At 31.2% G+C, this 18,754-nt stretch overlaps 1 protein-coding gene across 1 annotated transcript; it reads right to left on the bottom strand.

The window, feature by feature from the left end:
- Nucleotides 1–8,032: 8,032 nt before the first annotated feature.
- Nucleotides 8,033–13,052, bottom strand: LOC118048498 (uncharacterized). Its single transcript, XM_035058199.2, has 6 exons — nt 12,390–13,052; nt 10,025–10,245; nt 9,667–9,907; nt 9,461–9,546; nt 9,277–9,368; nt 8,033–8,754 (listed from the first exon to the last, which is right to left on the bottom strand). Exons 1-6 carry the CDS (start codon nt 12,525–12,527, stop codon nt 8,489–8,491), a joined length of 1,044 nt encoding a protein of 347 aa, XP_034914090.1. The 5' UTR covers nt 12,528–13,052; the 3' UTR covers nt 8,033–8,488.
- Nucleotides 13,053–18,754: the final 5,702 nt, after the last annotated feature.

The raw sequence follows: 18,754 nt of genomic DNA, 5'->3' as shown, positions 1-18,754 counted from the left end.
AGCAACACGCGTGTTCATCTAAGACTTTCGGATTTTTTTGTTGTTTATGCGTTTTCAAAAATATTTAAAAAAAAAAATAAAATTTTTTTTATTTTTTTATTAACTTCAAATTAATATGTTTTAAATGTTTTCAAATCATTTTGATGTTAATGTCAAAAATGATTTTTTAAAAAATTAAAAAAACATCATTAATATATATTTTAACACAAAAACCTATTTAAAAAGCAATCACAACTACACTGCCAAGTATCACTACATTTCAGTGAAGAAGGCTCATTTATTATACAATATATTAGAAGGGTTACCAACTCTCACTTATTATCGAAATACATAAATGTAATAACAAAGTTATTTTTGTTAAAAAAACTTGTCAAAGACGTAATGGGAGGTGAAATTGTCCTTTTTTATGAGATGTATTTAATATTGAAAAAATAATTAAAGATAAAACGATGAGTTTGGATTTTATTAGAGCAAGATAAAATTGCAAGTTTTAGGTGTTGAGGCATGGTATGGCTGCAAGACACCTGACACTAGAGTTAAGCATGGTTGTCATGCTCTAACACACTAGGGTCAAACCCATGCGCCTAGCTGCAGACCCACTCGCCTCTACAGACAAGCATTTGGGTTTGCAGATCCGCTTGTCCTCACCTGACCCAAGTCTCTTGAAGGGTAGAATAAAAAATTATTGTTGTTGTTGTTGTTTTTATGATCATTAGTACTATTTTTATTCTTAATAACAATATTATTTTTATTGTTATTGTTTTTATGATGATTAATACTATTTTTATTCTTAATAATAATAATAATAATAATAATAATAATAGATTTGAAAAAACATATTATTACTATTAAAGATAAATCATAGATTTGAATTAAATGGTAAAATTAAAAACTATAAGAACTTGGATCAGACATGTTTAGTATTATTATTATTATTATTATATTATTATTATTATTATTATTAAAAAATATTATTACTATTGAAAAACAACAATAGATTTTATTTGAAGGGTAAAATTAAAAATTATTGTTGTTGCTGTTAATAAATTTATTTGAACGGTAAAATTAAAAACTATAAGAACTTGGATCAATCATGTTTAATATTATTATTAATATAATTATTTAAAAAAATTACTATTGAAAAAAAAATCATAGATTTGATTTTAATGGTAAACTTAAAAATTATTGTTGTTGTTATTATTATTCTTATTCTTATTATGGTTATTGTTATTAATAAATTTGAAAAACAAATATTATCACTATCGAAGAAAAACCATAAATTTGATTTGAAGGGTAAAATTAAAAATTAGTATTAGTATTAGTATTAGTATTAGTATTAGTATTATTGTTAATATTGGTATTACTATTATTATTATCATTAATAAATTTTTTAAAAAATATTATTACTATAAAAACCATAAATTTTATTTGAAGAGATTAAAAACATAGATTATTGTTAATAAATATTATTAAATTCATTAATATTATTAAATTTTAAATAAATATTATTACTATATAAAAAAATAGATTTGATTTAAAAGATAAAATAAATTATTGTTGATGTTGTTGTTGTTGTTATTGTTATTAACAACTTGGGTTTGGCATTCCCTTCCAAACCTAAGAAACATGGGGTTGGAAAGGAGCGCCTGATCCAAATTGCTTAGATGTGGCAAGGGCGCAGACACAAGTCCATTGAGTCTTGTAGTTTCATCTAGCCCAAGACTCTAGGGTTCAACATCCAGATCCAAGGCTCTTAGGACTGGTATCAAGACCTACATCTTTGGGGCCTGACGTCCAGCCCAAGACACTTGGGTATAGTGTCTGGATCCAAGATTAATAGATCTGGCGTCGTACCTAATTCTCTTGGGTCCGACATCGGGACCAAAAGCTCTTAGGACTAGTGTTTAAGAGGGGTCTAAAGCTTTTAGGCCTAGTGTTGCCGCGAAATCCACCTAAACTTGGATCGGACAAGTTTAATATTATTATTAATATTAAAAAAATTATTATTTGTATTATAAATATTATTGTTTTGCAGCCTCCTGGCCTAAGGCTCTTGCGTCCCGGCATCTTGACCCAAGTATAATGGGTCCAACATTGCAGCTAGACCCAAAGCTGTTTGACTTATTGTTGCAATCATACCCATTTAAGCTTGGGTAAGATAAGTTTAATATTATTATTAATATTAAAAAATTTATTTATTTTTGTTGTTGTTGTTAGTATTATAAATATTATTATTTTTATAATAATTAATAAATTTTAAAAATATATTATTAATATTGAAAAACAACCATAAATTTGATTTGCAGGGTAAAATTCAAAATTGTTGTTGTTGTTGTTGTTAAATTTTAAATAAAATGTTATTACTATCAAAGAAAAACCATAAATTTGATTTGAAAGAATTAAAAACTATAAGAACTTGGGTAAGACAAGCTTAATATTATTATTAATATTAGAAATATTATTATTTGTATTATAAATATTACTATTGGTATTATAATTAATATTATAAATATTACTCTTGGGTTTGGCATTGCAGTTAGACCCAACGTTCATGGGCCTCGCGTTGCGGCCAAATCCAAGAGGGTTGGGTCTAGCTGCAATGTTGGACCCAAGGCTCTTGTGTCTCCATTTACAAACAGACCCAATGCTTTTAGGACTTAGGTTTTTTTTATTTTTTTTTTTATAAAAAAGTTGGCTCGCGACATAGCGCAAGCCACCTAATTAGTTTATATATTAAAATGTGTGGGATTTTCACTGTACATTTGTCATGGTATAATTTTTGTTTTCAATTTGATCCTCAAACTTTGTTTTAGATGATCAAATCCTATTTAAGGAGCAATTGATTTCAAATTCATATGAAATGGTGGAATTGAAAACGAGGGACCTAAATGAAAAATGCAACAAACATAAGTGACATACCATAAGTTTTGAAAACATTCATTTTGGTCCTCCAACTTAAACAATTATGCAGATTATACAATCACAGTCACTCGAAATTGTTCCAATTTTATTTTGGTACAAAGGTTTATTTTTTTTATTCTTTGGTTCCTGGTTGAGAGAGGAGAGAGAGAAAGGTCGTCAGATTCCGACTGTAGAGAGAGAAACTTATCGTTGACATTGATTTAGATCACAAAATAAAGGATTTTTGTATCAAATTATTCCATTTGATGCTGAAAGTTCATATTAGGTGTTTTTATATCTTAAAAGTTTGTGAAAAAACATATATGAGCTCAAGTTCATTTTTTGTTTCGGGTTGAGTTTGATTTTTTTAGGTTTATTGAGGTCATGATGGGGTTTGTCATGGTTTATAGAGTATTTTGTAAGTGTTTTAAGTAAAACATAGGTTGCAAAACAGGCTTTTGGGTAAAAACAAAAAGCATAGGTCTTGATTTTCTAGCAACCACAGTGGCTTGAATTTGGGCAAAATAGGCAACACGTCGTCTGCCTCGACAAGCAACACATCTTCTGTTGCTGACATGGTTGTCACACCCAAGACGCTCGGGTCTGGCATGATTATTATGAAAATATAACTTTAAAGAAAGTAATTGAAAAGAAATAAAGTGACGTGACCAGTTAAAAAACTAAAAACTAAAAAAAAAAGACAAAACCCCCTCTCTTTTATATTTGTCAAAACAAGGTTACTTTGATTTTTATTTTAAAATTTTTTTTGGGCCAACTCAGGTTGACACTCCTAACAAGTAACGTGGGCCTTATCGTGGGTTAACCCCAAGTCAAGTTTGAAAATTATAATAATAACTATTTTATCCGTGTGTTAAATCAAATCAACTAAATTAACCATTGTGTAAAGCATTGGATAAGTTTGTTCTATCCCTTTTAGTAAGACAAAAATTTCTCCACTAGAATAAGCTTTAGATAGGAGGACAAAAATTATTTTTATACCATCCAAAGGTGCATCAAACATTTTCAAATAAACTTTTAAGTGTGGTTTTAAGGTCCATCATTAATTAGCTTTTAGGATTTGGTGCAATTCTTCTTATGTTTTCTTCAACATTTAACTAGTTAAGAATTGGAATTTGAGGTTTTTTCAAATTTAATGCTTCTAGTCAAATGACTGAGGTCATAGACTTAATAGGTTAACATGAGTTAACATTAATTTTTTTTTTTTGTTATGAATTGAGTTTTTTGAATGAGCTTAAGTTTAAAACTTCTTTAGAAATCCTAATGTCTCCTTAAATTTGGAATATTAGATTAGGGTTTCTTTTTCTATGTTATTAAATTAAATGAACATATTAAACTGAGTCGACATAATGACCTGATTCTCAAATTTCTTTTACTTCTTTTAAAATCCTAATGTCTCTTTAGTTTTTGTTCTTTTTACATCCGAAGTGAGGCACTGTAGGAGATTGCATATGCTGGCTTACAGAATTGACAGCATATGTTAAATCAGGACGAGTGATTGTTAAATATTGCAGAGCACCCACCATGGAACGAAACAGCGTGGGATCATGGAAGGCATCACCAGCGCTGGACAATTTTTGTGAGGCAAACATAGGAGTTGGCATTGGCTTGCATTCTAGGAGCTCTGCACGGGCTAAAATACCATTTTCATATTTGGTTTGACTCAAGAAGAGGTCGTTTTCAGTGGAGGAAACCTTCAAGCCCAGGAAATAATTCAATGTGCCTAAGTCCTTCGTGGCAAACTCACGATGAAGTTGTTGAATGAAGTGCTGGAGGAAAGGGATATTGTTGCCAGTAACTACAATGTCATCAACGTAGAGCAACAGATAAAGCATGATGTTGGAGTGAGCATAAACAAAAAGAGAGGGGTCTGCAGTGCTGCATGTGAAACCAATGTGAAGCAGGAAAGTATTGAACCCATGAAACCAAGCCCGAGGGGCTTGCTTCAAGCCATATAGTGCCCATTTTAACTTACAAACATGATGGGGAAATTATGGATCGGCATAGCCTTGGGGCTGCTCCATATAGACAGTTTCATTCAGCAAACCATTTAGGAAGGTGTTTTTGACATCTAGCTGATGGAGAGGCCAGTGAGAAGAGATTGCAAGTGAGAGTACAAGGCGCATAGTAGAGGCTTTAACGACAGGGCTAAAGGTGTCATGAAAATCCAAACCTGGAAGTTGAGAATAGCCTTTGGCAACAAGGCGTGCTTTGAGACGATCAACAGTGCCATCAGCTAGATATTTGACACGGAAAATCCACTTTGAACCAACAATGTTTGTGTGAAGTGGACAAGGAACCAAATCCCATGTGTTATTAGAGGAAAGAGCATCTAGTTCTTCATTCATAGCAGCAACCCAACCGGGGTGTTTAGAGGCAGATGAAAAACTGTGTGGTTTCTGTGTAGTAATCAAGGCATGGACCAATGATGAAGGCATCAAGGTTGTAACATACGAGGGATGTTTGGGTTTGAAGACACCAGCCTTAGCTCTAGTGATCATCGGATGAAGATTAGTGGAAGTTCCAGAGGGAAGTGCAGGCTGGTCTGATGGCAGAGAAGCAACATAAGTTGTGTCTGTTACAGCTGGGGAAGCAACTATTTCATCTAGAGAGACACCTGTGGCAATGGGTTCAGAGGATAAATGCTACACAAAATCATTTGCAAGATCAGTGGTACAAGGAACACAAGATGATATAGAAGGTGCAATAGAAGATGGTAGAGAATTTTGCCGTTTTGCAGTGGGAATTATTGTGACAGCAGGTTCATTAAAAGATGAAGTAATGAGGGACGTGAGATCACATGAAGAGGATGTATTAGTAAATGGAAAATTAAGCTCATCAAATCGGGCATGACGGGTGATGTAAATACGCTGTGTAGAAGGATCAAGACATCTAAATCCTTTGTGAGACATGCTATATCCAAGAAAAATACAAGCAGTGCTATGTGGAGCAAATTTGTGAGGTGCGTAATCTCGTAAGCAAGGAAACACACGACAACCAAAAGGATGGAATTCAGCATATACGGGTGGCTTACCAAATAAAGTCTCATAGGAAGAAAGATTGTCAAGGATAGGTAAGGGCAACCGATTGATGGTAAAGACAGCAGTACTGAATGCATCAACCCAATGTGATAAAGGAACCTAAGAATGGAATAACAATGCTAGACCAGTTTCAGTGATGTGACGATGTTTACGTTCAGCACGACCATTTGGTAATGAGATTGAAATTGATTGCTTGTAAATTCAGATCCCCCATCGCTTTGAACTGTTTTGATTTTGCAGGAGAACTGAACCTCTACAAGAGTTTGAAATTGCTTAAAATCATAAAAGCTTGAGATTTTAATGTCATGGGATAAAACCAGGTGAATCGCGAGTGATCATCAACAAATATAATGTAATAACGAAAATTTGATGAAGATTTAACAAGAGCAAGGTCCCATATATCATAGTGAATGAGATTTAAAACATGAGAGGCACGTTGATCATTGACATTAAAAGGTAGTCTATGACTTTTAGCATTTTGACAAGCAACACACAGGTTGGGAGAAGGTAGTAAAGAAGTAACAGAAAGACAACCTTTTTTATTTAATAAGGAAATAATAGAATGTGAAACATGACCTAAACGTGCATGCCAGACATCGTAAGAGGCACGGAAAGAATTATTTGTAAGGGAAGAAATAAATGCAGATTGACTATGTTCTAGCACATAAAGACCATCTTTATGACGACGACCGGTTGCCACCACCTTTCTTGTATTGCGATTTTATATGAGAAACGATGTGTCAATGAATGTAATAGATAAGGGATAATCAGAAGTTAATTTGCTAATGGATAGCAAATTTTTGTGAGCTGGGGAACAATTAAAACATCTGAAAGATTAATATTTGGAGTGGGGGAAAGAGTACCAACATGAGTAATCGACAAAAAAGCTCCATTACCTACTATCACACAATCCTTACCATTATATGGTTCAACCTTGTTCAGTTGAGAGGAGTCTGGAGTCATATGTGCAGCAGCTCCAGTATCAGTATACCAATCGGCTGCAATGTGAGGTGAAGAGCAGGAATAGGCAGTTTCAGCAACATTGGCAAAGTTAGCAGACTTTTCATAGCGCTCAGGACAATTTGCAGCTGTATGACCAATAGTGCGACAAATTTGACAACGTGGTGAATAAGAGTTTCCACGTCCCTTGCCATGTCCAGGGTAGAAGGATCCTCCTCCTCTGCCACGAAACTTATGAAAACCTCCATTGCGTTGCTGATTGAAGTGGCCTTTAGTGACAGCAAAGGCAGATGGAAGAACAGGTGTTTCAAGTGACTTTTGAAAAATTTCTGAACTTTCAGCCTTTGAGACAAGATCACGGAAGGAAGGTAAAGGAGAAATAGATAGTTGGATGGTTGAGAAGTTCACAAACTCAGAGCCTAGGCCACGAAGAAACCAATGAATTTTATCTGTGTCATCAGCAGGAGAGCCCATGGCAGCAAGCTGATCACAAAGTGTTTTAAAGGAACGAGAGTAATCAGTAACACTGCGAGATCCTCGTTTTAGATGTTGTAGTTCATCTTTAAGACGAATTTCATGAATTTTGGATCTATGACTAAAAGATGATTCAAGTGCAGTCCATACTGCATGAGAAGTGGAGAGACCAAGAACTTCAGTCATGGCTTCCTCGGTCAGAGATGAAAGAAGGAGTATAAGTAGGTGTTGGTCTTCTGATTTCCAGATGGCATGTTAAGAAAAAGATTAAAAAGCATTTAATGAAAAGAAAAAAATATATGAAAAGAAAAAAGTAGAAGATAGAATTATATATATATATATATATATATATATATAACAACCAACTCAAAATTCAACCAATCATTCAAGGATAAAACAAGAAAAAAAGCTAAAATAAAGAATATATAGAAAGATTAAAAAAAAAAAAAAAACACGTACTTGGAAGCCCAGTTTATTTAGTGTAGTAGTTGATAATATGCATAAAACAGAAAGAAGATATCTCAATTTAGTCCCAAACTTTTTAATTTTATCGATGTTGTTTCAAACACGGTCGAAGATTAACAAATTTCGTGTAATTTGCACATAGTTTTCTCAAGAGCAGCAAGTGCATTCTGAACTAGAAGGAAAGAAACGAAAACCATTTACATTTTACAATCCTTTTCACAGATAAACTAACAAACCAATCCTTATACAAGTTCGGATAATAAGATACAAAAGAAACTACTAAGCTGCCAATCGACAAACTCTCACTTGTATTCTCTTCTCTTTCTTTGCGAAGGAAACCAACTCAGTCCACAAAACAAACTCCCCCTCTAACAAAACTTTCTGGATCAAGAAGCCATTGGATTCTTGGGGAATCATGGCTTATTCAGAAATGCGTTAGCTTTGAAACCATTTACATATATGCTTGTCGATCCCAAGGACGCTTAGTAAAGTTGTACATAATATCAAAACGAATTAGTTTCTGAAAGCAGTCACAACTGTCGAAGAGGGAATGCTTTCATGGAGGTTGCGGAATCACTAGAGAAACACAAACCTAGCCAGGAGGGAAACAAGTTAAAGCACAAACCAATTTACATGGTGCAGTGACAGCTGGTAAAAAAGTTATAATCATGGTGGTGGACATTTAGCTGCTTCAACCAGGAACCAGCAGCACTTTCAAGAAAGACCATTCTTTCATCATCAGATGTCTCTGGGTTTATCCAAAGACCCCCTTGCATTTTGTACGTGGCCAGACCAAACGGGGGAAGGGAAATATCACCATTTTGTACGTGGCCTTCTCCCTTCTGCTCACTTCCTGCTCCATTTGCTTCAATGTCATCATCCCCATTGACACAATCTGCAGAATCGAAGGCCAACAAAGGTGAAGAAACTTAAAAGCATTAGGTGACAACAATTGACTCTAAAATAGATAGATTTACAGCAAAGAGTGGATTGATCTGCAAGGCCATGGAACAAATCAAGCCAAAAGTTCCTACATTGGATAGGCATGGAAACAAACAGCAATGAGCAAAACAAGAATTACAGCCATGAAAAGTCTACAACCCAATCAACTCCTGATTTTCATTCGTAGGAGCTGTATAATACCTATTTACATCGATAATCAGAAACGCATTATCAAATGCACTGCTTTCAGTCTACATTGTAAAGCATCGGACGTTATAAAACACAAGGATGGCAGTGCAAGAAGTTGAAACTGTGCTACCCCTAGGAAAGTTCATATCAGCAATTCCATGTCATTTTGGATAACTATGCTAAAAAATGATACTGAAAGAATTAGGACAAAGATGCTTCGTTCTTTGAAAATCGAGAAAGCCAGACAAAAATGTGGAAATAAATGAACGGTGCAAGATTAAGATACCTTGGAATGATGATGACAGTGTATGATAAGTCAAGAAGCACGTTGACAAGTCCTTATCATTTCCCTGAGATGGAATATGATAAATGGGGTACCTAATCAACAATCAAGACCATACAATTACTACAACCTTTTTATGGAAAGGAAAAAAGCTGGACTCACAAATGCAAGAACTAATAACTTTTACCAAGCAACTGCCATCCAACTTGCTGGAGAAAGATCCACATTCTTAAGGGTCATCAATCCCGGATTATTCCTGGATAATTCAGTTACCTGAGAATAAAAAATAGATCAGCATGGCATGTACCTAGGTAGAAAAGGCATATCATTTTACAGGGATTTATAGGGCTGTTACTGCTAAATCGAAATCAATAACTGGAATAAAAAAATAACCTTTTCCATAAGAGGAACCCTCCAGTAAGGAGAAGATATCTCGAAGTACTGAAAGTAGAGATAGCCAAGTTTATCCCTCATTGACAAACAACCCTCATGGTCATAGCTGGAATCCTCGGAAATGGTATCCCATGTCTTGCTGGAATTGTTGCTTGGAGACCTGGACAGTTTCTCGCTCATGCTGTCATCGCTCCAAGAATCACTTTCAAGTTCGACAACATCATTATACTCTCTTGAGTTCCTACAAGAAGAAAAGCACGGTAGCTCAACCTAACTGCCGCAAATCATCAGAGATAAAGGAGCTGCTATCAGCTAAAGTTTTGGTAGATGAAAGATGAATAGAAAAAGGTTACAAAACCTGGAAGCCACCACTGACTTATTGCTGTAAATCTGAATGGCTGATAGGTAAGGAACATAATATTGCCTAATGGTCTCACCGCTGCTCAACGCTACTTGGGTGCCAGCACCATACGCACTCCACTCATCATAGCAATCCCATAAATCTCCCAAAGTGAAATATTCAACCATATCCTTGGTACCAAGTGGTTGCCATAAGCTATTTAGATCATGCATGCAGCTCTGCAGAGTATTCAAGAAAGCAAATTTTCAAGATTACCAGCAGTAAATGTTACAAGAGCATGTACAAGGCCAACGCACCAAGGAGAGATTTTGTTCCTTCTAGAATTAAGATTACGTGGCTGTTTTTCCTATCTTTGGAAAAATGAAAAAAATCTTATACGTTTCTTTGTTTCCTTTCGTGTTTTTGTATGCTTCTGCGCAATTATTGAACATATTAATTAATAAGTAAACTAAAATAAATTATAAAATTTAATTTTTAATTAATTTAATATTAAAAAATAAAATAAAATAAATTAATTAGAAAAAAAATTTTCGAATCAACCAAGTTAACTTGTTAAATCTATAATCTGAATCATAAGACTGTAATAATCTTATAAAAATAAATTAAAATAATTATGAAATCTAATCTTCCATAAAGGATAAAATTAAGATTTAAAAATTAATTAAAAATAACTCAAGTCAACTTATTAAACTCACAATTTAAGTTATTAAATAATATAACCTCATAAAAAGTAAATTAAAAAAAATTATAAAATCTAATTTTTAAATAACTCAACATTAAAGGGTTGAATTAAAAAAAATATTAATTTAAAAATAAAAAAAATCAAGTCAATCAAGTTAACATGTTAAATTTGTAGTCTAAATTATGAGACTACAATAATTTCATAAAAAATAAATTAAATAATTTATGAAACTTTATTGAACTTAGTGTTAAAAATAAAATAAAAAATAAAAGCTAAAAAGAAATGAATAGTAATTTATGAGAAGGAATAAAGTAAAACATTACCTCGTTATCTTTTAGGTTTTTTTTTTTTAATGGGTTGCAAAGAAACTGCAAATTGAGCGCGAAGCAGCACACAATTAGTCCATTTAATTCATGCCCATTAAGGGAATTAATTAACCCAGCAAGGATATTGGCGTTAAATTAAACAGCTACACAAGAAAGACCATGCATGCGTGTGTATGCGGCGGGCGCAATATGTTTGGATCTGGTAAATGATATAAAACGATTCCTAATCGCACTGCCAAGTGCCAAGTACCAATCCATCCATCGTCCAGGGCAGGGGCCCAGGGACCCTGACATTTTGGCTTAAAAGAAAAGGAAAAAAAGAAGACCTGGCACGTAGTCACTGACATCAACATCAAAAGGGACTAAAATTCAAAAATTCATTACCAGAGATCACAACATTTATCTGTTTGGACTCTTCCAGAGTTTGCTAGGTTGTATTTATTTTGGTGGTTCAATCAGGTCTTTAAATTAATTTTTATTTTAAAAGATATTAAATTGATTTTTTTAAAAATGTTTTTTTATAATTTTAATGTATAAAGTAAAAGGTTAAAAAATATATTAAATATATTTTTAATTAAAAAATATTTTTGCAAAAAGTAAACCCTAAGAGTTGCAGCAACGGGAAACACATGGCAAATTACTCATGCGGCTGTAAAAAAGGAAAGATAGAAAAAGCAAAGAAAGAGACAATCATCACATTATCCCATCTTTATAATATGTGTGTTTTAATTAGAGGAAGAGGATATTCGCGGCATCCGCCAAGTATTCTGCTGGAACTGGATGAGGCCATTTTGAAAACGGGCCATGCCCGGTGACATCACGACAAATCATATCAATCTACTTAGGCCCACACAGTACAGGAGTCATTAATAATACATGACCAATCTCATCAGTCATTTTTTTGTACCTAAAAGTAAGAAAGAGGAAAGTTAAAAAGAAAAGGAAAAAAAGAAAAGAAAAAGAAGAGGCCATCGACTTCTTCCCAGAGTGAAGACTGAACAGTTGAGATCAAATTTAGCAGCAGCATTTCTATTTCTTTTTCTTTTTTTCTCTTCAATTTATTGTTTCCTTGATGATGACACAAACAAAACAAAAAAGCCAGAAGAGCCAAAAAAAAAATTATTCTAATTAAATAAAGTATATTATATATGTACTGACAAATTAAGGAAACGACGATTATATTTAAGAGGTAAATGGTAAATTGTTAAAATAGTGGATTATGAATTTACAATCAAATAATTCTTCCAATCCTAGTGTTTCAATAAATAGAAGAAAAAAAAAAAGATCCAACTAAAAGAGAAAGAAGAGGGGCATTAAAGGGCACATCAATAATTATACAGCAAGGACTAGGTACCTGAGGAAGGAATTTAGAAGGAGGAGTTGGAGCTACACATTGAAGAAAGCGTTCAAGATTGGAGTGGTGCTGCTGCTGGGTTGCCGAAGGCATCAACACGGACCACGATGACCTTTCTCTACCGCTCGTGCCCACCATGATGATGATACTAATTCACTGCTCGCCAAGTACTCTTCTCGAGTTGAAGTTAGCCGGGCAGCGAGATATGTATGTATATATATAGAGAGGGAGGGAGGGAGGGGGAGAGAGAGAGAGAGAGAGAGAAGCAGGCTGCAGGTCAAGCTAGCTATTTTGGCGATTTCTTCGCTATTATTTTAAACCCCCCACCCCACACACACACAAATAAATACACGTGATCTTAAAGAAGGAGGCAAAATATCAAACCCCAAATTTTGTTTCGTTTCTTGCACAGAAAGAGAGCTCTCCTAGCTAGAGAAATAAATTGATATCAAGGCATATAAACACAGATAACAGCAAGAAAAAATGCAGAAGAAAACGAAGGATTGGCGAGCAAGTCCAAGTTAAACTGACAGACAAACCAACGCCTTAATTAACTCTCTAATTTTCTTAATTTTCGTTGCAGCTTTGGCTGCTAGTACGTACTTATTGGGTGATTAAGGAGAAGGGGAGGGGAGTTTAAGAAATTAAAGAGTAGTGATGAGAGTAGAGTGTTCTGAAGAGAAAAACGCAATGCTGCTTTAATTAATAAAATTCAGTTCAAACTGAGATCAGATGTTAATTAATTAATTAATTAACAGTACTCTCTCTCTCTCTCTACACACACACACCCGCACACGCGCTACTAGAACTAATGTACACAATTACACAATTTTATATTGTGAAGGCAAATGATAGTTTTTTAAATTATTTTTTATTTTATAATAAATTAAAATTATTTTATTTTATTTTTTAAAATTTATTTTTAATAGTAACATGTCAAACAATATAAAAATATTTTAAAAATTAAAATAAAATAAAATAAATTTCAAAAATACTTTTAAAAACAATAAAAAATTTCCAAAAATACTTGTCCATATCGTGATTGGCTTCTTTCTCCTGTTTATTTAATATTTTTTTATTGAATATTTTTATTTTGAATAACGACAAATTATAAAAATTATATTTTTAATATAATATGTATAAATTATGTTATTTTATCGATATCTTTTTTAAAATATATTAAAAATAAAAAATAAACCTCGTCACAATGGCCTTTTAGCTTTCTAAAATAGTTTGAAAGATTTTTTTTAAAAAAAAAACAACATATGTTAGAAAAAATATTTAACACAATACAATCGTATTTTTAAATATCAATTTTATATACAACAATTATTAAAAATAATGGTTGTTATAAAATATATGTCCATCCTCCCATCCAAATGAATTATTATGTAAAAAAATTAATCAAAAATCTTATGAAAACACAATGAACATTAAATAAGATTCAAAATAAATAAATTAATGTGATATGATAGAGAAATAGAAAAAAAATAAAGAAAAAATAGTCACTAAAGATATACTGAAATTTTATTTTCTACACATTCAAAATAAAAAGATTTTAACAAAATAGTTCTAATTATGATATTTAAAATAAAGTTATAATTGGTTAATAATTTTGTTTGGATTTAATTTAAGATTTATTATTACTTTGTTTTATAGTTATCTGGTTGAGATATTTTTAAATATTATTATTCATATGCTTGGAACACGTGCCTGTTTAAATTTTATAATTCGATATCCGACCATTGATTAATAACGGATGTTTTGTAGGCTTCTCTCCTACATAAATGTTTTCTTTCGAGGAGGGAGAGCTGTAATGATTACTCATGGTCTGGACAGAGTTTGCTCCGTTATTTTTACAACTCACCGGCACGTCCAAAAGTCGTACAGATTTGATGCTACATGTAGGCATGGTTTGTCCATAAAAAAACAAAAAACACCACATTAATTTTACTATTCCAATTATTGTTTTTTGGTGGGACCACTGCTATTTCTTTTTTTTCTTGCGATTTTCAGACCGCTAGATTGTACACCCAATTACAGCGTCGTTTTTCAAAGTTTTCTAATCCATAGAGGCGCAGAGAGACAGTTGAATTTAAAGGTAGAACATTTTTAAAATATAAATTGCATTTTTTAAAGTTAAAAATATATGTTTTTTATATTAGATTTCATAAAAAAAGGAAAACCATCTCTAAATTAAACACTCTCCAGATCAGCTAGCAATCTCCGACTCATTGAAGATAATGATTTTATTTATTTTTGAGTTTTAAAAATATTTTTAAAATATTTTATTTATTTTATTTATTTTAAATTAATATTTTTTTGATATTTTCAAATAATTTTAATGTGTTTATATCAAAAGTAATTTTTAAATAATAAAAAAATATTTTGATGAAGATAATGATTTTGTTTATTTTTGTGTTTTGAAAGTATTTAAAAAAAACTAATTTTTTTATTTGTTTTAAATTAATAATTTTTGGTATTTTCAGATCATTTTAAAGTACTGATGTTAAAAATAATTTTAAAAAAATAAAAAAATATATCTTAATATTTTTTAAAATAAAAAATACTTATAAAAATAACTATAATCACATTACTTATCCCAATAACGTTTGTCACTAAAATGAATTTATAAAGCTTCAAAAGGAAATTTTGTTTATACTCTTTTGAACTTGAAAAAAAACATTCTACGAGTTAGCATAATTATTCATGATTCATGTTGAATATTTTCAATTATTTTGAATGTCTTCGTTCATCATTTGTTGTTTTGCATAATAAAAATTGTGTCCACTTTCATTTTTTTTATAGTCTTAAATATGTTGCTTGCAATTATTATCAAATCAATAATATTTTAAGTTATATTTTTTTTTGATTTATGGATTTTTTATTATTATTATTTTGGTCTCTTATTTGAGTTATGGATAGCAATTTTCGTTTCATATGTTACATGTTAAATTTTGTACTTATCTTTCTGTATAGATTAAAAAATAAAAAAATATTTTCCAAATCATTTTTTATCACACAATCTAGCAACTATATAATATTTAAATGGTGGACCAGGGGAACTTTTATAATAACTCTACAACTTTTTTATCAAGCAAAATACTTTAATTTTTTTCATGTCATCTACGGTTTCTTTTTCCTTTCTTTCTTTTTCGGATGAAATATATAATGGTCGAGTGTTTAACTGTGTGACATACCATCACTTAGTTGTCGTGTCACTGTCTCATAATCATTTAACACACATGTCATACATGATATGTCATCGTTTGAGCCATGTCGGCCATGCATTAATGAATATACAAAATCTCATTTGATTATCACAATTTTTATAATCCACCTATTAATTTCTTAAGAATGAATTTTAACACGTTCGATTATGAAATTTTCAAAGCATAAACGATCAATATGTTATTAATACATTTTTTACAAGGAGATTTATTCCTAATTATAATTTTGTTAGGGTGCCATTAAATTTAAGTTTTGCAATTAGCCTCCTACATAATAATGCCACAGCAACATCATTTTTTTCAAAGAATCATTTAAAATCTTTTACTCTCTAAGCTATAAATTAATATCATTAACAAGGATATTAGTCCTGAATATTACTTCCAATTAATTATCCCCATTTATTAACAATTAACTTTGACATTGAAAATTAATATTAAAAAAAACTAAAATAAAATGTTGCTTTGATGTTGATGTTTCCTGGGACTGATTTGCACTATGAATCGGTAACTGTGTTAGCTACAATATTTGTATCTTTTTTTCCCCTTGACCCTGACCTGCTTTTCTAAAATTGAGTTTGGTTTGTACTTTCTGGATCGTTTTGATGTGCTGTATCAAAAATAATTTTTAAAAAATAAAAAAAAATTATTGGCATGCTTTTCGGCGAAGTTATTTAGCTTTAGAGCCTTCCTTCTGTTTTCAACATTTATTTATTTAAATTATCATGGCCAAGCCATTAGTGTACTTTATTTATCCTGTGTTTGGTCAATATTGGTCCTATTTTTTAGTTATTAATGTGTGTTTTTTTTGTAATTTTATGATCTAGCATTATTTTTGTACTTTATTTATTTATTTTTTTGTAATTAGTGTAATTTTTTTTGTAATTTTGGTCACATTATGATCTAGCATGATTTATTTTGGTCAATATATTAATGTGTGTTTTTTTTTTTTTTTTGTAATTTTACAAGATTGACGAAATCATAATCTCTAAAATCTAATTCTATCTTGTCAAGTGTGCATCTTATCATTTTAACCCAATTTATCATCAAAGAACCAACAATTTCACCTCTTTGTGAATATTCACGTGCTCTTTCTTTCTTTTTTTTCCTCTCTCTATATCGCTTATTTTTGCAATAAAAAATATCATTTTCAAACTAAAAAATAAATAGAAAAGATGAATCTTAGGTGATTTTAGGATATTCATCAACCTTACTATCCAATATATCTTGAGTTTTTTCTCTATTAATTTCTGGATTTTGAGTTTCTTTTAAAAGATCTTTTATTGTTGGCTTTATAATTATTTCAAAACACTAATCATCCCTATCCTATAGTATTTCAAAGTGAAAATATCTCCAAGGCAATATGCTATTTTAAAGTGTCAAAATGTCAATATAATATTTTAAATAGTATAAATATAGCTTTGTTTGCTATTTATATTCAAATGAAAAAAAATCATTTGAAGAGTTAATTGCATTGAAGAAAAAGAAAGAAATGCTTTTCCTTTTTACATGGCCGTATATAATTGGTTTATTTTTTTATTAGCCCAATTTTGTTGAATTTCACTCTTTTGAGAAATATATGAGTGTAAATTAAAGGTTTTAGATTAGTTGACAATCGTGAAGGGACCATTTTTATTATGATTTTTCCTGGCTGTTTGAGTTGCTGGTTTTTACTTTAAGAAACAAGTTATGGAAAACAAAAATATAAAGAATATCAATCAATGAATCCCCAAACAAAACGACCCGAGTTTTAAGTTGTTAAGAGAAAATTGAGATCTTATGATTGATTTAATATGATATTTCCCTTGGAAGTTATAATTAAAGATGTGATTGTATGAGCAGAGTCTTGGTTTGCTCGCTTAAATTAGGAAAAGTTTCAACATGCAGCAGGCAAGAAAATAATCAGTGCTCTTTGTTTCTCTAGCCTGTGATCATCTGTAAAGGGGTGGAAAGCCGGGCCTGGAACTCGAGGCTAGCCACAACTCCTATCTCTAGCCCACTTTAAGCTTCTTAAATCAGAGGGACTCGCGTTTTCATTGCTGGGCATTTGCCTTCCATTTTAAATTGAAAACGGGTTCGGTTTCAGATGGTAATGGCCCAATTACATTTGCTCCACGAAGCCCAATAAGGGCGTTTGTTTGCCCGGAATTGATTCTTTTTTTCCTATCATGAAAAATAAATTAGAAATATACTTAGTTATTTCATGAAAATAAACTGGAAAAATAATATTTTTAATTTACTAATTTTTTAAAATAGAAAAATTCTATAATTATCAACTTTCTTTTGAAAAATGAATTATTTACTATAATTATTTTTTCAATTAGTTGATTATTTGTACTTTGCATGCAGGATCTAAATAGTTATGATTTCACGTATAGTTGCCACAATTTTTAAAAATCAATTTGTTTTTGTTCTCTAATTGCTTGATGTTTTATTTTGAGATTAAACTTTACAATAATAGTTTTATTTATTTATTTATTTCCATTTAAGTTCTCTTAAGAACAAATTATTATAAAAGAAAACAAGTAATCATCCTCAATATGATATATATATTTTATTAATATAGATGCTTGGGGCACCTTACATGCAATTTGATTTGATAAATTTTAAAATTAATCATCATATAAATCTCTAGCAATTATGAAAGGATTCAAGGTTGTGATTATTGAGATGCAAATTTAAAGCTGGGTGTTGGGAGGAAGAGAGGTGATGAGTAATGGGCTGTAGGTGTGAAAGGGAGAGAGGTGATGGCCGAGGTAATGGGCGGTGAAGACTTTACTCCTCCACTACTAACTAACTAATCACTACCATTAATTAAAGGGTTGGTTGGAATATATTAGAGGTTATGGTTTAAAATATATATATATTTTTAAAAATATATTAATTTTTTTTATTTTTTAAAAATTATTTTTAATATTAATATATTAAAAATAGTTTTTTTATTTTTAAATTTTTGTTACGAGAGGCAAGTATAGTCTAAAATATACTTAAAACCAATTATGTCGTAGAAATAGAAGATGAAAAACTAACAAGAAGGTTTTTAAATGGGGGTCGATCTTGAATTAAATGCTGCTGCCAACATCTACCAGAACTCATTTATTGGATAATAATGGGAAAAAATGGTCCAAGTCTAAATCT

The sequence above is a fragment of the Populus alba genome, chromosome 17, assembly GCF_005239225.2.
Source record: "Populus alba chromosome 17, ASM523922v2, whole genome shotgun sequence".
NCBI lineage: Eukaryota > Viridiplantae > Streptophyta > Magnoliopsida > Malpighiales > Salicaceae > Populus > Populus alba.
This window is presented reverse-complemented; position numbering and strand designations above follow the sequence as displayed.

What these genes read in the sequence shown, in the direction of transcription:
- LOC118048498 (XM_035058199.2), bottom strand. Translation starts at nt 12,527, where the DNA reads ATGGTGGGCACGAGCGGTAGAGAAAGGTCATCGTGGTCCGTGTTGATG. An exon ending in AAGTCAGTGGTGGCTTCCAG is followed by an intron (nt 9,908 to 10,024) that starts GTTTTGTAACCT and finishes TTCTTCTTGTAG; the next exon opens with GAACTCAAGAGAGTATAATG. An exon ending in ACTGTCATCATCATTCCAAG is followed by an intron (nt 8,755 to 9,276) that starts GTATCTTAATCT and finishes TCGATTCTGCAG; the next exon opens with ATTGTGTCAATGGGGATGAT.